Below are 20,532 nucleotides of genomic sequence, written 5' to 3' on the forward strand. Positions count from 1 at the left end.
TTTGGACTCCCCGGAGATAAGAGTGAAGTATACAATCATTCAGGTAATGCAACATTTCACAATCATCCAGTTAGTGTCTTCAGGATTTTCGGCCCATAAATGACCAAAGCTATTCATAACTCATTGCTTCCCTCTGCTGGTGTTAAATTAAGCTAAAGTCAGATTACAACTTGTCTTTGAAAAATTATTAGGATCTCAATTGTGAACTCCAAACTAACATATTGCACGTTATGATATTTTTTTTATCTCATACTCCTAGAGGATTTAAACTACGTCAAAAGCAAGTTTATAGTTGAATTAATGCGGAGCATTTTATGGGTGCTTTTATATTCTCTGCCAGCAATATTACACTCATCCTTTTACAGATAGGCTCTTTAATGTGTCACTAGCATTTTAATTCACTTTGTGGCATTTTCTCTCTTTTAGTGGGCTATTAAAACGTTCCAATCAGTGTATCTGAAATGCCTAAGAAAGTGTGTTTTAGTCTGTTGGTCTGATTATTATTATTATCATTATTGTTGTTATTATTTTATTATTATTGGCCATTGATGAAAATAAATACCTCCTTTTTTAAAAAGAAAAAACATTTTGACGAATTTGACTGTACTTGTGTCTTGTTATTTTATCTTTTTACGGCTCGTTTACTGCTAAGATAAGTGGCTTTGCGCATATTCCAAGCATTTCATAACAACGTAGCTTCAAAACTTGAAAGTTGCTGTTGTAGTACACAAAAAGTGAAGTACAACAAACCAAACAGTAGATGTCTCCCTAGTCCGTGCGGCTGTGTGTCTTCGCGAGGACGCTGCTGTCTACTGATGACAGAGTCGCCATTTTGAAAAGCAAATCGTTCACAGCACACCCACCCTGAGTACTGGAACTATGCCGCGGGGCCGGCCTCGCAAACTGAGAGTTCAAAGCAACGACGAAACAGGTAACAAGTGCCAAAATGCAAAGAATAAAATATATATATAATGGGCTATCCAAATAACCTGCTATTGTTTTGCCAAACACCCCTGTAGCGCATATAATAACACTTCAATGTAGTGCATATAGTCCCCGGATATAGTATTGCGGGTGGGCTTTGCTTTGTACGGCGAAGGAGTGATTGAGGCGGAATGATATTAATAACGTTTCGGTGCCTCTTCTTATTGGCTTCCAGTCTAAATTGGTGTCCGCGAGGAGCGGAGCTCGGTGCTGTGTGGCGTTAGTTAATGTACGCTTTTTTTTTTTTTTACATGGAGTATACATTTAATAGTATTTCGTTGTTAGCATGTTGTTGCTAACTAGCTGGTTTCGCTATCGTTAGCTTCTTGGCTAACGCGCTAAAATGTTGGCCATTGTTGTTTTGATACTGTGAAGCGCTGTAGCGAGGCTGTCCAGCTGCCGATGCATATCTTGGAACAAGTTGTCACAACCGCACATTTAACACGACCCAAAGAAAATGTTATTATGTGCTGTGGAAATGCATTCATTTTGCAATTTGATAACATTGTCAGAACACAAGGTTGTTACAGCTGCTCGGTGGCCGCATAACTTAAACTGAATGTTACCCCGTGATCCCACTGATTGACGAGTAAACGAGGAGGACCCGACATTATATCAAACTTGATGGCTGGATTATACAGTCCGACCCTGCCGGCGACTTAACCACTCCAGTGGACATGCAACACTTGAAATCAAGTTAAACAGGTGCATGTGTATAACTAAAAGCACATATGACATGCGATTGTAAATGAGCTGAAAAGGACAAATACTTTTGTTAATTTCATATACGATCAGAATGATAACTTATGTTCACAAATATTGCTTCTAGATATGTTTAATGCTAATCTTAGACCTGACATCTGCTGTTATATCATAAATACACTATCTGAATGAAGAGTCATGTGACGTGTACAATATAAATGCTACCTACTGCTTGAATCCAGACTTCAAAGAAAAATATCCAGGCAACACATAACCTGTGTTAGTGAAGAGGTACAACATGTACTTTAGCTATCCTTCACAGGAGAAATCCTCTTAAAGCACATTAAGATACTCATGTGTCACTTCTTGTGCCTGTCATCAGATGCGGATCCCAGTGAATCTAAGGCAGAGGGCTTCAGTGATGGGGAGCTCAAGGATAAGAAGTGCACAATATGCTCCCAGATTTTTACCACAGAGAGCCAGCTGCAGAAGCACCTCCGTGAACATGAGGTCAATGATAAGGTAGGTACAAGATGGATGTGTCAGCAGGACACAATATCTTGGGTCTGCTCACTTTAGATGTAGGTCACTGACGGTCATCCAGGATTTTAGGGTAGTTCTGGTAGTGCTTTTTTAATTGATTTTCAAGCATTTAATGTCAGTTCAAATATTTGTTGAGTTGAGTGATGATGTCCAGGGTTTTAGTTGTTGTGTATTGTATTTGCTTGAAAATGATCTAGCCCTTGACAAAAAGTTGGGAACATAAAAAAAAAGTAAGCGACTACTTTAAAGTTGACGAGCTTAAATGTCAAATGATTTCTATTACTGCTAAATTAAAGTGCTTATTAAGTCATCACAGATTTTTTTTAGTTAAAATGACTTAGTTTACATAGTCCAGTAATTTAAGTGGGCACTACGGATAAAAATGCCTGTAATACAATATTTTTTTAAAATCCATTGAATTAAAGCTGGATCTGTACTTGTTTTACTTAAACCTCGACACTGTGAAAGTGTAGAAGGCAAAGCTACAAAAATGACGTGTTTGAACGACAAATTATAGACCTGACTGTATGATAGCACACCTAATATTTTAGCTAACATCTACAGTTTGCTACTAGAAACCCAGAACGTCCTCAAAATGAATTCCAACACCGATATTAGCTATTTGGCAATATATCTGTATCCTTTATTTATAACAGTTGATTAGTGAACATTTTTAAGAAGTGAAGAAGATACAGGAGAAATGCCCATTAACCAAGTTATAAGTGTTCATGTTACATAGTTTGGCCATCAGAGGGCACTCTGCAAGAATGTTTGAAATACCACAACAACAACCAGTGATCTGAGCATAGTCAGGCAGAATATGTTTACGTTTTGTTTGTCTGATATAGGGCTGCCACAAACGTTTATTTTGATAGTCGACTAGTCACCGATTATTTTTGCGATTAGTCGATCATGCATCCATTGGACGTAAAACGTACAGCATATTGCACCAGCATGCATCTGCTCTTATATAACTATCATTAGCTTACAGCTTTAAGTGTTTAAGGTATGTGCTAACTAAAAATAAAGACAAGATGATAGTTTATTAAATTTTAATGAAATTTACAGATTGTTTCGGTGAAGTTTAATAAACTCCTTGCTATCTAAAATATAACGGGACACTGGAGTATATTCTTGAACATCTCACACTTCTGATAATCAGTTGTCTGCTTGACGTTTATTCAGCTGTGTAAAAACTATAACTTTAATCTCAGCCAAACCGATTTACTCAGGAAGAAATAAAATACAAAAAAAAAGCCAAACAATAGCATGTTTAAGTTATCTAAGTGACTTATGTATGTTTAACATGAGTAGCGAAAGACGGTGGTGTGTTTGAAAACGATTTGCCGGGAGTCCGGTGTTCTCACGGGCTCTAGTGAGCCTTGCCCCTGGCTAGCTATCGAGCTAGTGGGTAACAGACGTCTCCGAAAACGAAATATGTTCAACGTTTATTTTGTGACCCAGAAAGAATAATAAGAGTAATTTTAAAACTAACTAGCTGCCGCCATTGTTGGAAACTGAGCTGGGCTGCGCTATGAATTCTGGGACACAGCTTCTTCTTCTTCTTCTTCGGGGTTTAACGGCAGCTGGCATCCTTGTACATGCAGTGCTGCCCTCTTCTGTTTCAGTCCGTTATTACACTCTTAAATCCTGCTACTCATTCCTACGTCTTTTGTGATCTTACAAAGCTTCAAACGACGCGTCGACTATTAAATTAGTCGTCGACGATTTTGATAGTCGATGTAATCGTGACTAGTCGACTAATCGTGGCAGCCCTAGTCTGATAGAAAAAAATATCACCTGATATATCTGATTTTTAAATCGCCAAATACTGGTGATTTCTAAACCTGATATCAGTCAGGCTCTATCACACCCACTCTGGATGCTACAATATTAATAGTCAAGTGTAGCTTGTAGTCGATGCATACAATAAAAATAATTACTCTAAAATTATACTTGACCTAGAGTTTGCATAATCTGCAAAGTAGCAGATTAAAAGTACTGAATCTGGTCAACTCAAATGGAAAAAAAAATCAAAATCCTTAAATAAATTTTTTGAAAAGAATTAGGCTAATTACTTGATTTAATTGGTTGGAGTATTAGGGTTTGTGATGATGGAAAAAGAAGAAAGTGTTAGTCTCATACCATGTGAGCAGGTGAAGGGAATGACAGACATGGTGTTAAAGCTGCAGTGGATGACCCAGCTACAGCTACAGGTTGCATTTGGGCCACTCTAGTAGCTTAGCATTAAAGCTGGAGCTATCCTGGATGTTTCAGCTTGGATCATTTTTCACAGCGTGAAAGTTTAAACTTGCTGTAGTCTGTTTGGCAGTCTTAGCACAGGTCTCACCTTATTTACAGCCATTTACTTTGAAAGCTTCTGAAATGTACTGTTACAAACAGTCAAAAGACCATGGTTTCTCACCCTACCTTTCCAGTGACAGCACAGTAAATATTACTGTATGATGTCAGCTGCAGTCTTCCCTCTGTAGTTTCAGAGTTCTTTTTCCCACCTAACACATGTCATGCTGCCACATAGGAAAGTCCTAACATTCCTATTAAAGTTTCTGAAAAACATTAACTGATGTACAGATCCAAACAAAATATGAAATTTAAAGTTTTTGTCAAACTTTCCCCTAGTGCCTTTTTAACAGAGCAAGGGATTTTTAACATGTCTAAAAAATATTAGTTTTCTTTAAAAATATTAAGTTATTTATTTTTGCTCACAATAACACAGTTATTTAAGCAAAACAAAAATGACCAGGGTCACTATTATTAGCCCTCTGACAAACTGACCTTTTTATTTAGCCATAGTACAAACTACAGCTGTGCAGTGATGTGCTTTAACTTTGTAATGTTCAAAGCTTGTAAAGTCAAGTTAAATCTGAGGGTTATCTTCCCATTTACACACAGTAGAAAAGCTACAGAAAGGGTTTGAATTGTCACTTGAGAAAGTGCCAAAGACAAAGGAGATCAGTTTAAAATTGAGAAAAAGAATCACTTATGCTAACACAGGAGGAGATGGATATACAAAGTTATCATAGGCTGGCATAGATCGGACGCCAAAGATTTCAAAGATTCTGGAAAGAAAAATAGTAAGAGATGTATCTAATGACTCAAGAACAACTGCCATGACGCCAGTAAATGACTTAGCCAGGTCAGGAATTGAAATCTCAAAGAAGCCAATCACTACAACCGTGCACACGAATGGACTACAAGACCAAGAAAATCTTCACTTGACTGCAGCCGGACTGAAGTATGTCGATAACAACCTGGAGAAAGATTATGCACACTGGAAACACATCCTTTGATCATATGGAAAGAAGCTAGAGCTCTCTGGTCACAGATGCACTGCTTATGTTTAGAGAAAGAAGGGAGAGGTGTACATCTCCACAGTGTCCCCTCAGTGTAACACGGTGGTTGGAGTATTAGGCTGTGGGAATCCTTTGGCACGTCTGGAACTGAGAATTTCATCAAGTTGGAAGGAAGAATGAAGGATATGTGAAGATTTTAAAAGAAAACCTCAAGCAGTCAACAACAAAACTTGTTTCCTTCCTTCCATTTTTTTTTTGCAAAAAGCTGAGTTCAGTTTCTCTTGCCACACCCAGGCCTGATTAATGCCATACCTGTTCTCAATCAAGAAATCACTTTCTGACCTGTCTGACAAAGTGGAGTAGACCAAAAGATACTCAAAAGCCAGACATGATGCCATTATCCAAGTAAATTCAGGAACAAATGAGAAACAAAGTAATTGAGATCTCTTGGTCTGGAAAAGGTTATAAAGCCATTTTTAAAACTGTGGGACTCCAGTGAACCACAGTGAGAGCCACTATTCACAAATGTCAAAAACATGGAACAGGGGGGAAACTTCCCAGGAGTGGCTGGCTCACCAAAATTAATCCAAGAGCGCAGCAACGACTCATCCAAGAGGTCACAAAAGACTCCAGAACGACATCTGAAGAACTGGTCTCACTTGCCTCAGTTAAAGTCGGTGCTCATGACTCCACCATAAGAAAGAGAGTGGGCAAAAACGACCCGCATGCAGAGTCCCAAGACAAAAACCACTGCTGAGCAAAAAGAGGTTCATCTCAGTTTAGCCAGAAAACATCTTGATGATTCCCAAGACTTTTGAGTAAATACTCTGTGAACTGAGGAGAAAAAGCTGAACTTTTTGGAAGGCGTGTGTCCCACTACATCTGGCATAACAGTAACACAGGATTTCAGAAAAGGAACATCATGCCAACAGTGAAGTAAGATGATGGTAGTGTGATGGCTAGCACCTGAGTCACCACATAGGACAAAAAGTATTCTTGAAATAACATTTTGAAAACTTCTCTTCACTTCTTTATGATCACGTATGGCGATGTTGTATGAAGCGGGTACACTGTGATAATGGTTGTGTTGGTGGTTTCTCTTGGTGTAGGATAATCGGACTGCGTTCCTTGGGAACTCATTCTACATCACATTCATTTATGCATTTTAAAGCACTCGCAGCACTCACATCTCTGCCTGCTTCACTTCTTGCTCGCTTTTGGTCACACTCCCTCTCTCACTTCTTTATTCTCAGGATCTCACACATTGCGCACAATCACAGGCAAGTTAAGGGATTTAGTTCTTAATGCCATGCTACTGAGGAGAAAGTTAGAATAGAGAGACCGGGAGCAAAAATATGTCAATTGGAGCTTAATTCGTTTCATTTGCAGCTGCACCTGTAGCTCTGGGCCATTTAAATTTCAAGTCCATTGCCTTTGCTCCCACTTTCCAGGTTGAAGAGCAGTGGCCTCTGAGTATGCCAGAGTGAGTAAGACTCAACTGTGTCAGTACCACTCTCAGACTTGACTAGATTCAAAAAAGCACTCTAAAATGAAGTCAGCTTGTTCTCCTAATAGAAAAGAAATTTAATATTGGGGCCATTTTTGCCTCATGGGGATTTTTTACAGTACTCTCTACCCTTCACAACAAAGCAGTTTCTTAATTTAGACAAAGTAGTACATTGATTGAGATTCAGCTGTTCCATCTTGTCTTTTTAGTCTCTTCTCTGTCTCCATCTGCCTTCACATAGTGACAGCAGCAACAAGAAGCTCACAGCAGAAGGTCATTTTTTTTCCCATTCTTTCATTTCTCTTTCTCTTGCAGCCTCATCGTTGTGACCAGTGCTCACAGACGTTCAACGTGGAGTTCAACCTCACGCTACACAGGTCCACACACACTACATCGGACTTCACCTGCCCCGTTTGCAATAAGAAGTTCTCTCGCATCGCCAGCCTTAAATCCCATATCATGCTGCATGAGAAGGAGGAGGTAAAATGCCTCATGCTGTGGTTTCTGTGCATATTATGCACTTTTATTTCTCTTTTAGACTGCTTTCTATGTTATTGGTTTCCATTCTTGCAGAATCTGATCTGTGTTGAGTGCGGAGATGAGTTTGTTCTTCAAAGCCAGCTCTCTCTGCATTTGGAGGAGCATCGGAAGGAGCTCTCGGGCATCAAGGTCTACACCTGCAAGACCTGCGACAAGGAGTTCAAGACGTCTGCGCAAATAAAGGAGCATATGAAGAGTCACATCAAAATGAGGTCAAACAAGACACTTCAGGATGCTGATTTATTACATTTGACACAGTCAAGTGGAAAAGCTTTGGGTTAAAAATTTGGTATGAATCATGCAGCTGTTTAAAGAAAAATTCAAAGCATCGACATATCTAGTATTTTGTACAGACCGAGGGGTGTCTGATTCAGGATAGATGAATCTTTTATGAAGAAAAAAACATTTTTGCAAAAACAGTTTTAGGTGAATTTGCAGCTCTGCAGAGTGATGAAATTAAAGCACCATCTTTCATGGCGTTCATGGAAAATAAGTACATTTGTAGTCATTGTCAGATAATCTTTCATTTGAGCTAAGCACAAAAATGCTTAAGCAAGTCTATGCAGCTGTTCTCAAAACTCTCTGTAGCCTGTTACTGCTAGAGGCTAAGCCAATTTAATGCTTTATGCTACTTCAGAGCTATTCTTTTAGACATGGTTTCTATGATAATGTTAATTTGCAGACTAGTAACAAATATGCTACTTATTGGACTAAGGCCTGTTTTAAAGAAGTTCAATTTCCTGTAAGTGTACAGCTGAGTACTTTTAAAACTCATTAAACCATTCAGAAAGCACTTGTGTGTAATGCCACATACCATTTTGTCTTTACTTATAGAACAAACATTTGTTTTAATTGTAAAGAAAATAATTACACAAAGGATAATTGTCTAAATCTCAAACATAAGGCTTAAAAAACTGTTTTGTTGTATTATGAGTGACCTTCCGTGGTCCTATGTTAATGCACACTATATTAAACTAGATTTTTTTCTCATGGTTCTTTCCTTTACAGGCCACTTACTTCTACTTCAAGAAACTACAAGAAAAACATAGATCGCAGTGGGTTCACAAACAGCTGCCATCATTGTGGAAAGGCTTTCAAAAAGCCCAGCCAGCTCATCAGGCACATCCGAATACACACAGGTGAGTGAGAATGGAAAAAGAAAAACCTGATTATGGTGCTTATATTGAGATTTAAGCTCAGAGCAAAAATACTGCAGAAACTGGAGGGTAGAATTTGTATCTACTTCAGGCCAATACAGGATCCTTTAGGCTAATTTTCTTTGTTCTGGATAATGAATTTATAAACAAAAAAAACTTTAGACAGCCATTCAGCATTGAGAAGAGGATCTAATTGTTTCTCCTTGATAGTTCACAGTGGTTTTAATTAGCTTAGATCAGTGGTTCCCAAACTTTTTTTGCTAGGCCCCCCCTTTGTTTTACAAGAAAAAAAGTGTGGGGCGGGAACCCACACTTTGGGAAGGTCTGGCTTAGATGTTAAATTAAAATATTAGGATGAGCATTATGAGTCTTATGTGAAGGAATGTAAAGTTTACAAAATTTGGGAATCCCCAACATTGCTATGCAATGCTGTGTGGTCAAATAATAATTGTTCATTTTGGAGGTGTTTCCCCTTTTTGTAGTGACACAAAAAAAAGTAATATATTACAGATTCATACATTACACAGAACACTTTTATTAAAAGTAAAAAGTTATTTTACTGTTTTTCTATAAAATGACCTGAAATACATTGCATCATAATTACCAGTTAACAATATAAACCCACAGGCTACATCCATACACACCAACACAAATCCCTATCCTAATGAGGACACACACATAATCTTTCTCTTAGTATTCAGGTATGAACACAGAGCAAAGATGAAAACCACCACAAAAAGACTGTCCTGGATGCAGTGTGCACTTAACTCTCTCCGTTTGTGGAATGAAAAAAAAAAGTCCATACGCATGCAATGTATTTATACAAGTAGAAATGATAAGCAGGATCAATAGACACGCAGGCTAACTGTAAAAACTTCTCACTTTTAAAGTTTAACATGATGTTTATATCAATTTCTATTAAATATAGGATAATTGATATAAACATCATGTTAAACTTTGAAAGTGAAGGGTTTTATAGTTTGTAGCAGACTGCAGGCTCACGTTAAATTGGATGCCAACAATACGTTTTTGTAATTTGAGTCTTCTTTTGAGGAAACTCTTATTTTAGGGACTGAGGAGATCAGCTGGTGTAGTTTTGAAAGCCAGATGTCTGCCATTCTTGCTTGTATAGCTTCTATAGTATTCAGCTACTTGTTTTATAATGTGTCAAACATTTGTGTGAGCAGAATGTAGCTGATCTATGTCCTGCTTTAAATAAGCAAAGGCTTCAATTATATAATCTGTAAACACCATTAAGCAAAGATGTTAATAAACCCCATGTACGAATGCACCGCCACCACTGATGCTGGCTACTGACCTGTGTGCTGGTAAACATCTATTCAGAACCCGTCAATAGTTTCTAAAACGAATTTAAAATCTAACCAAAGAAGCATTTGTGGTTTTGTCTGTGAAGGTTGTTCTCAGTCATCCAGGTCATCGTAGTCAAAGGAGCTTGCAAAGAAAAGCGTCTGGACTTCTTTAAGTTGCTTGAAGACGTTTCACCTCTCATCCGAGAAGCTTCTTCAGTTCTAAGGTCAAATGGACAAAAGGACCCCCTGATGATCCTCTAATCGCGATTAGAGGATCATCAGGGGGTCCTTTTGTCCCTCTGTGGGGGGTTACTCCCACTAGGTTTATATCAGAGACTCTCCACCATTTGACCTTAGAACTGAAGAAGCTTCTCGGATGAGAGGTGAAACGTCTTCAAGTAACTTAAAGAAGTCCAGACGCTTTTCTTTGCAAGCTCCTTTGACCATTTGTGGTTTTAACTTTCTTTTGTGTGTGCACTGCAGTAACAACTTTGTTTACTGACACTGTTCCTCTATAGTGTTCTTGAGCCCTTGTGGTATGTGTGGTGGAGAGAGGTATAGATATTTCTCTGGCTTCTCTGAATCAGTTCTCTGAAACAGTGTGAGCGGTTGCTTCTTATATTTCATTTGTGAATGAATTTTGCATTTGAGGTTCCAGAAACCTGAAGAGTGAGTGGATACTGTCAGCAGCTTGAATTGATGGGGGTTCAGTAGCCTGCAGTGGACTTTCAAGGTGTTTGGAGACTTTTTGTTTTCTTTCATTTTGTTTTTAAATTTTATGTCCCTTTGAGGCACTTTCTTCCTGTGAATGCTGTCCAATAAAATTAAAATATACAAGCCATATATAATCAAGGACTTTTTTGTAGCTCAGAATGAGGGTTTGGGGGGTTTAAGCTATGCCACAATTGGCCCTGATATGGTTAAAACATGGAGTTTGTATTACCATTTTCTCCTGTTATATATGGGTATTTGATATACAAAAACATATTAAGACTTAAAACCACAGGTTAAAAATAATCCTGATGATTTTCTTTTGATGGAAAACTCTTTGGTAGCTACAAACATTTTTATGAGCAGGAAAAAAACAGCGCTTATTCTGGTTTTCTTTTCTTTTGCTCTTTCATATAAGGCTACAAATTCGTAAGTAGCTGCACTGCTTATCTGGAAAAACTGCACACCTTCAGCTGGGCCCATTGCTCAGCTGTGGTATGGAGAGATTGTGTGGGTAGAATTCGATATTCCGTTTCAATTCAAATGTTCTTGTGGTTCCTGTGAACGTTCAGCCATCTGGGTTCAGGTTAATGTAGCCAGTAGCTGCCACCCACATGTTGTTTACCCATCATCCACATGTTAAATTGTTTGGCTGGGCTGAGCTGGGGGTTTTTTAATGCAGAATTGAATTGACTTCTCTTGTGCTTTGAATCTCAAACAACCTTTCAGTTGATGAGGTAAAGACTATAGAAACACACATTATGGTTAATTTGCACCTCTGTGGTTTGCAGTGATGTTGGAATGGTACAGGACTGTATTTGAGTCATCTTAATTTAGCTTGAAGTAATACCAGCCTTATGTTGTTACCAAGGTGATAAAATTGCATGGTTGTACTGTAACAAAATTAGATATCCTACCACTGACAGTCACATATGTGGGTAATATTGTTGGACAAATTCTTATTGAAGCAATGCTGGTGAGTTTTTTAATGATCATACATTAAACACAACCATGTATTGTATAACATATAATAATTACTATATCTCCAGGAATAGTTTTAATTTTGTTGTTGAATTTTCTGGAGATGACAAGGGATTCATTGAGATTGTATAAATTTGATATTATTATAAATATTGTCATTATTACAGCTTGATTCTTGACCTCATCGTGCTCTTCCTCTGCAGGTGAGAGACCCTACAAGTGCACGCACTGTGGCAAGGCTTTCAACCAGAAGGTGGTGCTACAGACTCACATGGTGAGACACACTGGGGAGAAACCTCACCTCTGCATGTTGTGCCCTGCCTCCTTCTCCCAGAAGGGGAACCTGCACTCTCACGTTCAGAGGGTTCATTCTGAGGTAAAAGCACAGTAAAAACACAGTCATGGCTTCAGATGCATGTTTCAAGACTGTGTAATTAATTTGTTTATAAAGATTAGATATGGTCATTAAAGGGGAATTGATGCTATAATGTTTTACATTTCTGAAATCCTGGTATCACATTGTATAGAAATGGTACCAGTTTAATCTCACCTAAAGAAAGGTTTTCCTTGGGTGAAGTCAGCCATTGTTTTTATTAGAAACGGTTAATGAGCTCCTTGTTTTGTTTACTTGCAAGTTCCTTTTTAACTTAGTGAATCGACTTAAATTCAGGAAACTAAAACTACATTTCAAAGTAAAAGTTCTAAGGACTTTAAATGGTTTCGAGTTAAGGACTTCACACAAATTTATGTAAACAGTTAACACCCAAAACATCATGTTCATGAAAAGTTTACCAGCTTTCTACAATTCACTAGCATGTCTTTCAGTTGTACTGTTTCCCCAGATACATATATGTATTTTTTCTTGTACATCTTGTTGAGCCACACACTAAATTGCCAGAACCTCTGTTCACAGCTTGTTATACTCAAAGCACGGTACTTTGTCATATTGTTTGTGTGTCAGGAAGGGCATAAGGTTCCTTGTTTGATTTTTCTCCTTTGTAAACACCTCGCAGAAGCCATTTTTTTGCAGCCTAGCTGATTTATCCTTCCTCGTATTGTCAGGGAGGCTAAATGGGGACCGTCAAGTCTTCCACTTAGTGCTACACTGTGGTTGAGGGGTCAGACGAAGGACACACATCATAGATCTCTCTGGGGACCTAAATTCTCATGTGTGTGGTTGTGTCTGTTTCTCGAATTTATAAACTGAACTAGTTAATGGTTGGATTTAAAGAGGTGGTGGTATCTCCTGGTTTAATGACTACTTCCAGTAATGTGGCTACAAGCTGAACTAACTCAGCTCTGTGGCATAATGATTGTAAAGGTCCCTCAAAGGTCCCTCATCACAATGAGCAGCGCTAGGTGAGCATGAATGATGTGTTGTGCTTGCACACCAAGCCTTAAACTAATTTAGTTCACTTCAGCCAACCTGGCTGCTGAGAGAAATAGGTTTACCTGGGTCTTTTCTGTAGCACACACAGTCTGTACTTTCTTATAGTCAGAAGCAAGGAGGTGTAAAATTCTCATTGTTGCAGTCGGGTTGCTTAAACAATATAAATATAAATCAAGCTTAATTATGCACCTAAAGAAGAGATACAGGAAATTGCTACAAATATGTTAGCACATCCTTCTTTGTTACTGAAGCGGGGGCGTTTTAATTACGGCTCTTTCAACAGATTTTACTGATTAATAAAAAGCTTCACACTTAGGTTAGTGAGCTGTCAGAGATTGGCAATCATATTAAATGGCTGGTTGTGGTCTGTTATTTGGATTGTGAATAAAAAGTGCTTTTGAGAAAAACGTTGCATAACTTTTTTGTCACCGGTTCAATCGGTCAAATGAATTGAAGTGTGTGTTGTCTTACCTGCATACACCATTGTGCATTCCATGATAAAAGATGGTGATTTGGTCAGTTGATTGAACTGGAGAGCCCAACGGCTGGACCCTTTAAATAATGCATCAGTTTTTCACAAGAGTTCTTTAGCTTTGCTTTTGTAGACAGTTTGTTCTTACAATTGGCTGACTTAAAAAAAAGAAAAAGTCAGGGGTTATTCACAAAAGATTTCATGCTTTGGTGCTTACTGAGGAGTCAGGGGAGAAAGTGTTTAATGGCATCCAAAGCCTTTGCTTGACACAGATTGTAGTGCTGAAGCTTTTGGAAAAAACTCATTCTCCTGGGAATCTGTGATTTAAAATCAGCTGCAGAACATTAGTCGTTTCATTGATTGATAAAACACCAATTTACAATATGAGTATCATATTAACCTAATACTAATGAATTTATGGTATTATGATTTGTCTAAAAGTAAAGGACAGAATATTATGCATATGCATATAGGGCTGTTCGATATTGGATGACAACAAACGCTATCGTTTGTTTCGTGGTGTCGTAAAATAAACAGTTTACAGCAATATTTTTTTTCATCGTTTTGATGGTCACTGTAGTGGCTATATTCATTTCTTAAAGTTCTCTCATTCTCTTATATTTAATATAACCACACTACGGACGGACGAGCACCTGTTTTTATGTGTTGTCGTTAGCAACAACGACAGTAAAACCATCGCGTGGCTCCGCTGTCCGCTTGATTGTTTTCCACATAAACCTTTCACAATAAAGCTCAAGATCCTGTTGAGACTTTTCAAAATAAACTGAATCACGTGAACGAGTATGCAGAGAGTTTACGGATGAGAAGCAAAAAAGAGCCGTCAGGTGCTAAAAAATAAACCTTAGACTCAAACTTTGAAAGAAAATGGTGGCCGTTTCGACTTATGTCTAAAAATGTATAGTTTCATGCATCGGTTAAAACACTCGACCCCAGGTAAAGGACGCCCGGCTGGAAAAATTTCACGCAAGTCGAGTTGCCCGAGATTCACAGAATTTACAGAAAATATTACATTTTTGTGATTTATATTGTTGTCAGGGCGATAAATGTCTTATATCGGCATATGAGATTTTGGTCATATCACATAGCCCTATATGCGTATTCATTCACCACAATTTCACACCTTATAAGTTAGACTGATCCACTACAGCCACCTCCAGTTATAGCTGGCTTTTGACTTTTGTGAAATGGGAACGTGAACCTTGAACTCTGTTTAGCTTGCTTTTGCATTCTTGATAAAACAGTTTCTGGCTTTGTGAAAAACTTTATGAAGAACCAATGGCAGCATTACAAATGCCTTCCAAGGATTACTGTCTTAAAACGCATGCTGCTATTTCCTCATTTGATTTATATCAGCTAGTAGGGGATATATACAATGTATATGTAACTTGTACCCTGACACAATTTTCTCAACATTTCCTCTGCTCCAGAATCAACCAGGTAACAAGTACAGTACTGTGCAAAAGTCACGAGCTGCCCCCTTTAAAAAAATAATAATAAATTTTGCGAGGAAAATAGGAAATGGGTACACGTCATTGACCAAGGACTGGACTGAAGAAACTCTCAGAAAGACTTGAGAACTGTTGCTCAGGACTAATTAATCTTTAGGAAGCAAAATATAAAGAAACGACAGGTGGCTCAAGACTTCTGCACAGCACTGTAGTTGAGGTGTAGACTTTTACATTGGAGTTAACAGAATTAGAGGAAAAAAAATACAGATTCTTTCCACTGTGACCTTTAAGGTGAAGGGGGTCAAACTAAAGCACTATATACATACCACCCCTGGATCAGCTCCCCAGTGAATTACATTGAAATATATTTCAATAATAGAAGAGTATGCCCTCCAGTTCTTACACTTTCACTCGGCTTCCTTTTTCATCTTCCACAGACATTTCTGTCATGATTCATTTGTCATTGTGGCCATCTGTACCCTCACCCTTTTTACCAGCTCCCCATATGATCTTCTCTTCTAGTTATTCCCCATCTTTGACAGTCCTTTTCTCCCGCTTCATCACCACCACTACAAGAAAATAACAGTCCTCCTCCTCTGTCCAGCCATCTCTCCCATATGTTCCACACCAGCACAGGCCAGTGCAACAAGCCCATCATCCTGGCACTGATGATACCTTTCTGGGGCTCTTTCATATGCCCCACACTCTTCCAAACATACTTCAAATGCATCCTTTCCAGTGAATACAGACTTGAACCAGCTTCATCTACTTCACCAGTGGTTTACCCTCACAGGAAAAGCAATCAAAAGTTTTTGGTGTCAAGCTCAAAAGACCTATAGATATTTTTTTTTTTGTAACTGCATTTAGATTAAATATTAGACTTACCTCATTTCCATATACTGCTGTGTTTTCAGTTATGGAAGTGTTCTTCAGCATTCTACCTACACGTTTGCTCAGTCTCAAGGATTTTACAGCTATAACATACAGACATATGTAGGACGTCTATGTAGAATGTAGACACAAAGCTCCCTCACAGCAAAGTAACACAACATCTGACTGAAATCTGGTCACATTTGTGGTGTACACTTGAGGGATTGAATTTTTAGAAAAGGAAGAAAATTGTAAAAACTAAATGGACAATTTGTATTTTACTTCTTTATAAACATCATACTTCATGTCTGACACAGTGACTATATAATGTAGTAGTTAAAAATCTTTTGCCTAACACATGAAAGATCGCTGGTTCTAGCAGCAGAGCAACCATAAAAGCTTACTTGAGGTCTAAAACAGCTTGAAAGAGTGATTTATAGATTGATGTATGCACTCTTTATGTTCATATGAAAGTAGATTTGACATAGTTATAGATATTGATAGAAGTCTACAGAGTGCAGTTTTACAGTTCTGTGACTCTGTCCATTATAAATAAGCTATATGCAGACATTAGAGCTAATTCTTATATTTTGCAAACTTTTTAATATATTGTATTCTTTAATTTAGTTCAGTCTTTAGTACTGTTCTTATTGACTTGGAGCAACTGTAACCATATCATTTCCTAAGGCAGTGGTTCCCAAACTTTTTTTGCTAGGCCCCCCTTTGTTTTACAAGAAAAATGTTAGCGCCCCCCCGCCACGCAAACACATCCTCCAACCACACGCATCCATATTTTGTTTTCAAACTCCATTGCGGTTTATTTCACACCTCATACATTTAGTAAACAATTAAGCAAATACAATCAAACTGCAATAAAATCTGGTAGTAATAAAATACACTACTAAGTCCACACTTAAATGGGTATTTTTGAAAACGCAGCTGCTTCTATGCGTTTGGGCCTCCGTCCACACGTAAACGACGTTTCAAATCACTGAAAATGGAGATTTTTTAAAACCCTTTTTTTGCGTTTACGTGTGGACGAGGAATACAGAGTTCGTTACGCAACGTCAAAGGTATGTGCCTTTTTCCACGTCACGCTGTGCGCCATGTTATTGTTTACATGAGATGAATTGCAGAATGGCAGATAGAGACAAAATACTGTTACTGTTAATCTGACTATCTTCAGGTTTTACACGCTTATATATACACATGCAGTTACTGTCCCTCCATTTAGAAAGGCAGAGACGTCACGGTGTGATTATTTTAAGTGTAGTTGTTTTTTCCTGTGTAATAATATTCAACATACATTTCTCAAAAAATGCCTCTCTGTGCAAAATGGGTTTAAAAACATAAACAACTGTGGGATACTGTTTGTCTGTGATTTGGACAGGAGGAACAAATTGTGGCAGGATCAGCCTGATATTATTTGTATCCCACTGTAACTTTACTGTGTAAAGAGCTAACATCTCCAAAATGTCAGCAGTAGTTAGTTATTACAAGAAGTGTTTGTGAACTAAAAATCAAGAATGTGGGATACTGTTTGTCCGTGATTTGGAGAGCCCAGCACGTAGTCACTGGGAAAACCAATTCGGCAGGGGAGACCTACCTTGGCACTTGTGCAGGTGAAGCCAAAGGGAAGATACACTTCACCATATTTTCTAGTCTTTGGCTTGGAAGGAAGTTGGTTTGGAAACATATTTAGCGATGCTTCATCTCCTGCTTTGCCTTTGTGTGGGAGCCCCGTCGAAAACCTGTCCATTATGCTAGCAGTGTCCAAGCGTTCTTTTTTTAAAAAAAATTTTCATAGACCCCCCTAGGGTCGGGCCCCACACTTTGGGAACCTCTGTCCTAAGGGATTAACAAAGCATTCAGATTCTGATACTGATGATTCTGACACCATGCACTGGTCCTTAGCAACATGCGCTAATCAACATGCTTCAGCTTGAATTTTATTTTGAAGAAGCGTAGAAAGTTGTGCACCGCAAAGTGTGGTGAGTGGGGTCAGCTGTTAGTGAAGATTGCCTCGATTTAAAAAACAGCATGCACAAAGATGCTGTTTGTTCTCGTGATATTAGCCAGCTCTGATCCTCAACTCAAAAGTTCACATGTCGATTGTTTTCTAAGTTAGCAAGTCTGATGTCCGTGGGGAAACTGTGGGTATGAATGGACAGAAGAGAACCTTCAATGTAAATGTCGATTACGGGTCCATGATAAGACGACCTTGAAGGGAGACTTACCAGTTTTAAAAGTTGTTTTTTTTTATTTAATTTAAAAAGTTTTTAATACAGTATGTAGGATTTTGGAGCTTCATGATCACACCCTGTAGGCTTTTCCCCTGATGTTTAGAGTCAGTTTTACATCTACTTCAGGCACTTCAGCTCCATTATATGCAATGCTCACAGTAATCTAATTGATGTGTGGTTTTATTAGATTACCGCTATCATCATCACAATGATCAAGGGAATTCGAGAAACTAGTACCCAACCTGTGATTCCTAAGGATTCATAAACATATAATTTCATTGTTTATGAGGCAGTTTTTTTGTTTTTTTTTTATGAAGGGGAAAGTAAAGGTTTACCTCGTGTCCAGTTAAACACTCTGATATATGTGGAAATATTATTATATAGCTAGCTAGCTGTAATGTGCTTTGTGTGTTTGTGTTCTCTTACAGACCAAAGGGGTGCCGCTGTTCCCGTGCATGGACTGCAGCTGTGTATTTAAGAAACTTGGCAGTCTGAACGCCCACATCAGCAAAATGCACATATCCGTGATTGAGGTGCCATCCACCACTTCGGTAAGAGAAGGTTGTGTACCAAACGAGAACATCCGCTGGAAAACATTTCTTTGGTCCAGCATCTGAACAGAGGGTTCTTAAGTGTCCTGTGGTCCTCATGTTTAATGTTAACGAGACACCCTGGAGTTTGTTTCCCAAATTAGTTCATACGTAGGCTGTTTGCTTATACTTCAGAAAATTATGCTGTTTTTCTCTTTTTTTTTTTCCCTGAGGAAAGAAGTAGCTTCCCATAACTCGATTATGATCCAGAATTATTATCACTTTTTCAGTGTGCCAGCAGCAGGAAAAACAAAGTGCAGCACTAAAAAAAAACCTCAGCTGTATTGAATGCAGACAAGTCTAGTTTGATTCACTGTGGTTGGTAGCTTTAGCGAACCCCAGAGGCACTGTTACTGATAATGCTTCTCAAATTGTGGACTTTTATTTCCTTCTTTATCCAAAGATTACTGCACAGGATAAAGGGTTTTAGTTTTTTGTTTTAGTTTGTTTTTTAGTGGTAGATAATGGTTGTGGTTTGTTTTTTTTGCCATTGGTATTTCAATACATCCATGTCACCACTGCTAGAAACTCTAAAAACTTCAATTTTATTGCACTAAAAGAGCAGCACCGTCTTTCAGTTTTGACCTGGTAAAATATTTCCCCCTGCTCTAGAACAATCAAGAACAGCTGCTGCCAAATTTGACCTGGTGTACAATCATACAAAGCAGCATAAAGCCAGTCGTCGCCCTAGTTAGAACGAGAATGGTGTGTTTCCATTATTTGGTTGTTAGCAGGTTATTAATTACAGCCTTCATTATTCAGTGATGATCTACCTGCCATATCTACACTTAAACGAACCTTGTGTTGAGAAGTTGTATCTCCGTGTTAATATGTGCATAAATAATGTGGGCATTAATATTTTATTTAATAATCACCAGTGCTTTGTTTCAAGCTCAACAGAGCCACTAATCAAAGTTAAGTCATCCCACAAATTGTGACCTGTCCCAGCTCTTCGTCACGTTGCTCTGTGTCTTTCTTGGTCCCCTCACCTCTTTTTTTGTCTTTTTTATAGGAGGCTGAAACAACAGGTCAGGCTACAGGGGTGCCAGAAGTTGGCGAGGGAGTGACAGATGTCATCCAGCAACTTCTAGAGCTGTCAGAACAGGTCAGTGGGGAGACAGCCCAGCCCCAGCCCCCAGAGCCAGCTATCACAATGGAAACTGCTATTAACCAGGACATCCTACAGGTGAGTGGCGTGTAATCGCATGATTGTTACAATATAAAAAGCAGTATCCAGTAACAATCTGGACGACAATCCGCAGACCCAGCTTGTACATTACAGACATTAATCTTCACTCAATGAGAATGGACTTAAACTGCAGATAAACATGATATATTCAGACAGAAGTTTTGAACTAAAAAGACTCCTGAGTGATGAATGATATGCTCTGCTTTCATTTGGTGATTGAATGTCAAGATTTTTTCACTGTTCTGCAAACACCATCCATCCAGGAGAGAGGGCAGTTTAACAAATATGCACCAGGAACTTTTAGAGATGAGCATCATCACAGAGTTTAAAACGGCCTCTACTCCCCAGCATGATAAGATATGATTGTCGCTGAACTTTGCTTTGCATCATGGCTTTTTTAATTTTTTATTTTAGTGGCCATATTAAAATTATTAGTACATGAATAATGAGATATTTTTAAATAATCACTTTCAGTGTTTTTCAAAGTTTTAAGCAGCAATCGTGTTTTCGATTTTGCTTTTCCCGGAAATATTCTTTGCACTTTGTTAAAAGAACCTCGT

General features: G+C 38.4%; 1 protein-coding gene across 1 annotated transcript in view; it reads left to right on the plus strand.

The window, feature by feature from the left end:
* Positions 1-849: 849 nt before the first annotated feature.
* LOC101463989 (zinc finger protein 236) overlaps positions 850-20,532 on the plus strand; it is a 51,805-nt gene continuing 32,122 nt past the window's right edge. The window contains exons 1-8 of the mRNA XM_014412637.4: positions 850-931; positions 2,069-2,208; positions 7,366-7,530; positions 7,624-7,802; positions 8,599-8,729; positions 11,953-12,125; positions 18,622-18,744; positions 19,796-19,969. Coding sequence (XP_014268123.3) covers positions 880-931; positions 2,069-2,208; positions 7,366-7,530; positions 7,624-7,802; positions 8,599-8,729; positions 11,953-12,125; positions 18,622-18,744; positions 19,796-19,969 — 1,137 coding nt within the window. The 5' untranslated portion in view covers positions 850-879. The remainder of the gene's footprint in view (positions 932-2,068; positions 2,209-7,365; positions 7,531-7,623; positions 7,803-8,598; positions 8,730-11,952; positions 12,126-18,621; positions 18,745-19,795; positions 19,970-20,532) is intronic.

Source organism: Maylandia zebra, linkage group LG11 (assembly GCF_041146795.1).
Source record: "Maylandia zebra isolate NMK-2024a linkage group LG11, Mzebra_GT3a, whole genome shotgun sequence".
Classification (NCBI taxonomy): Eukaryota; Metazoa; Chordata; class Actinopteri; order Cichliformes; family Cichlidae; genus Maylandia; species Maylandia zebra.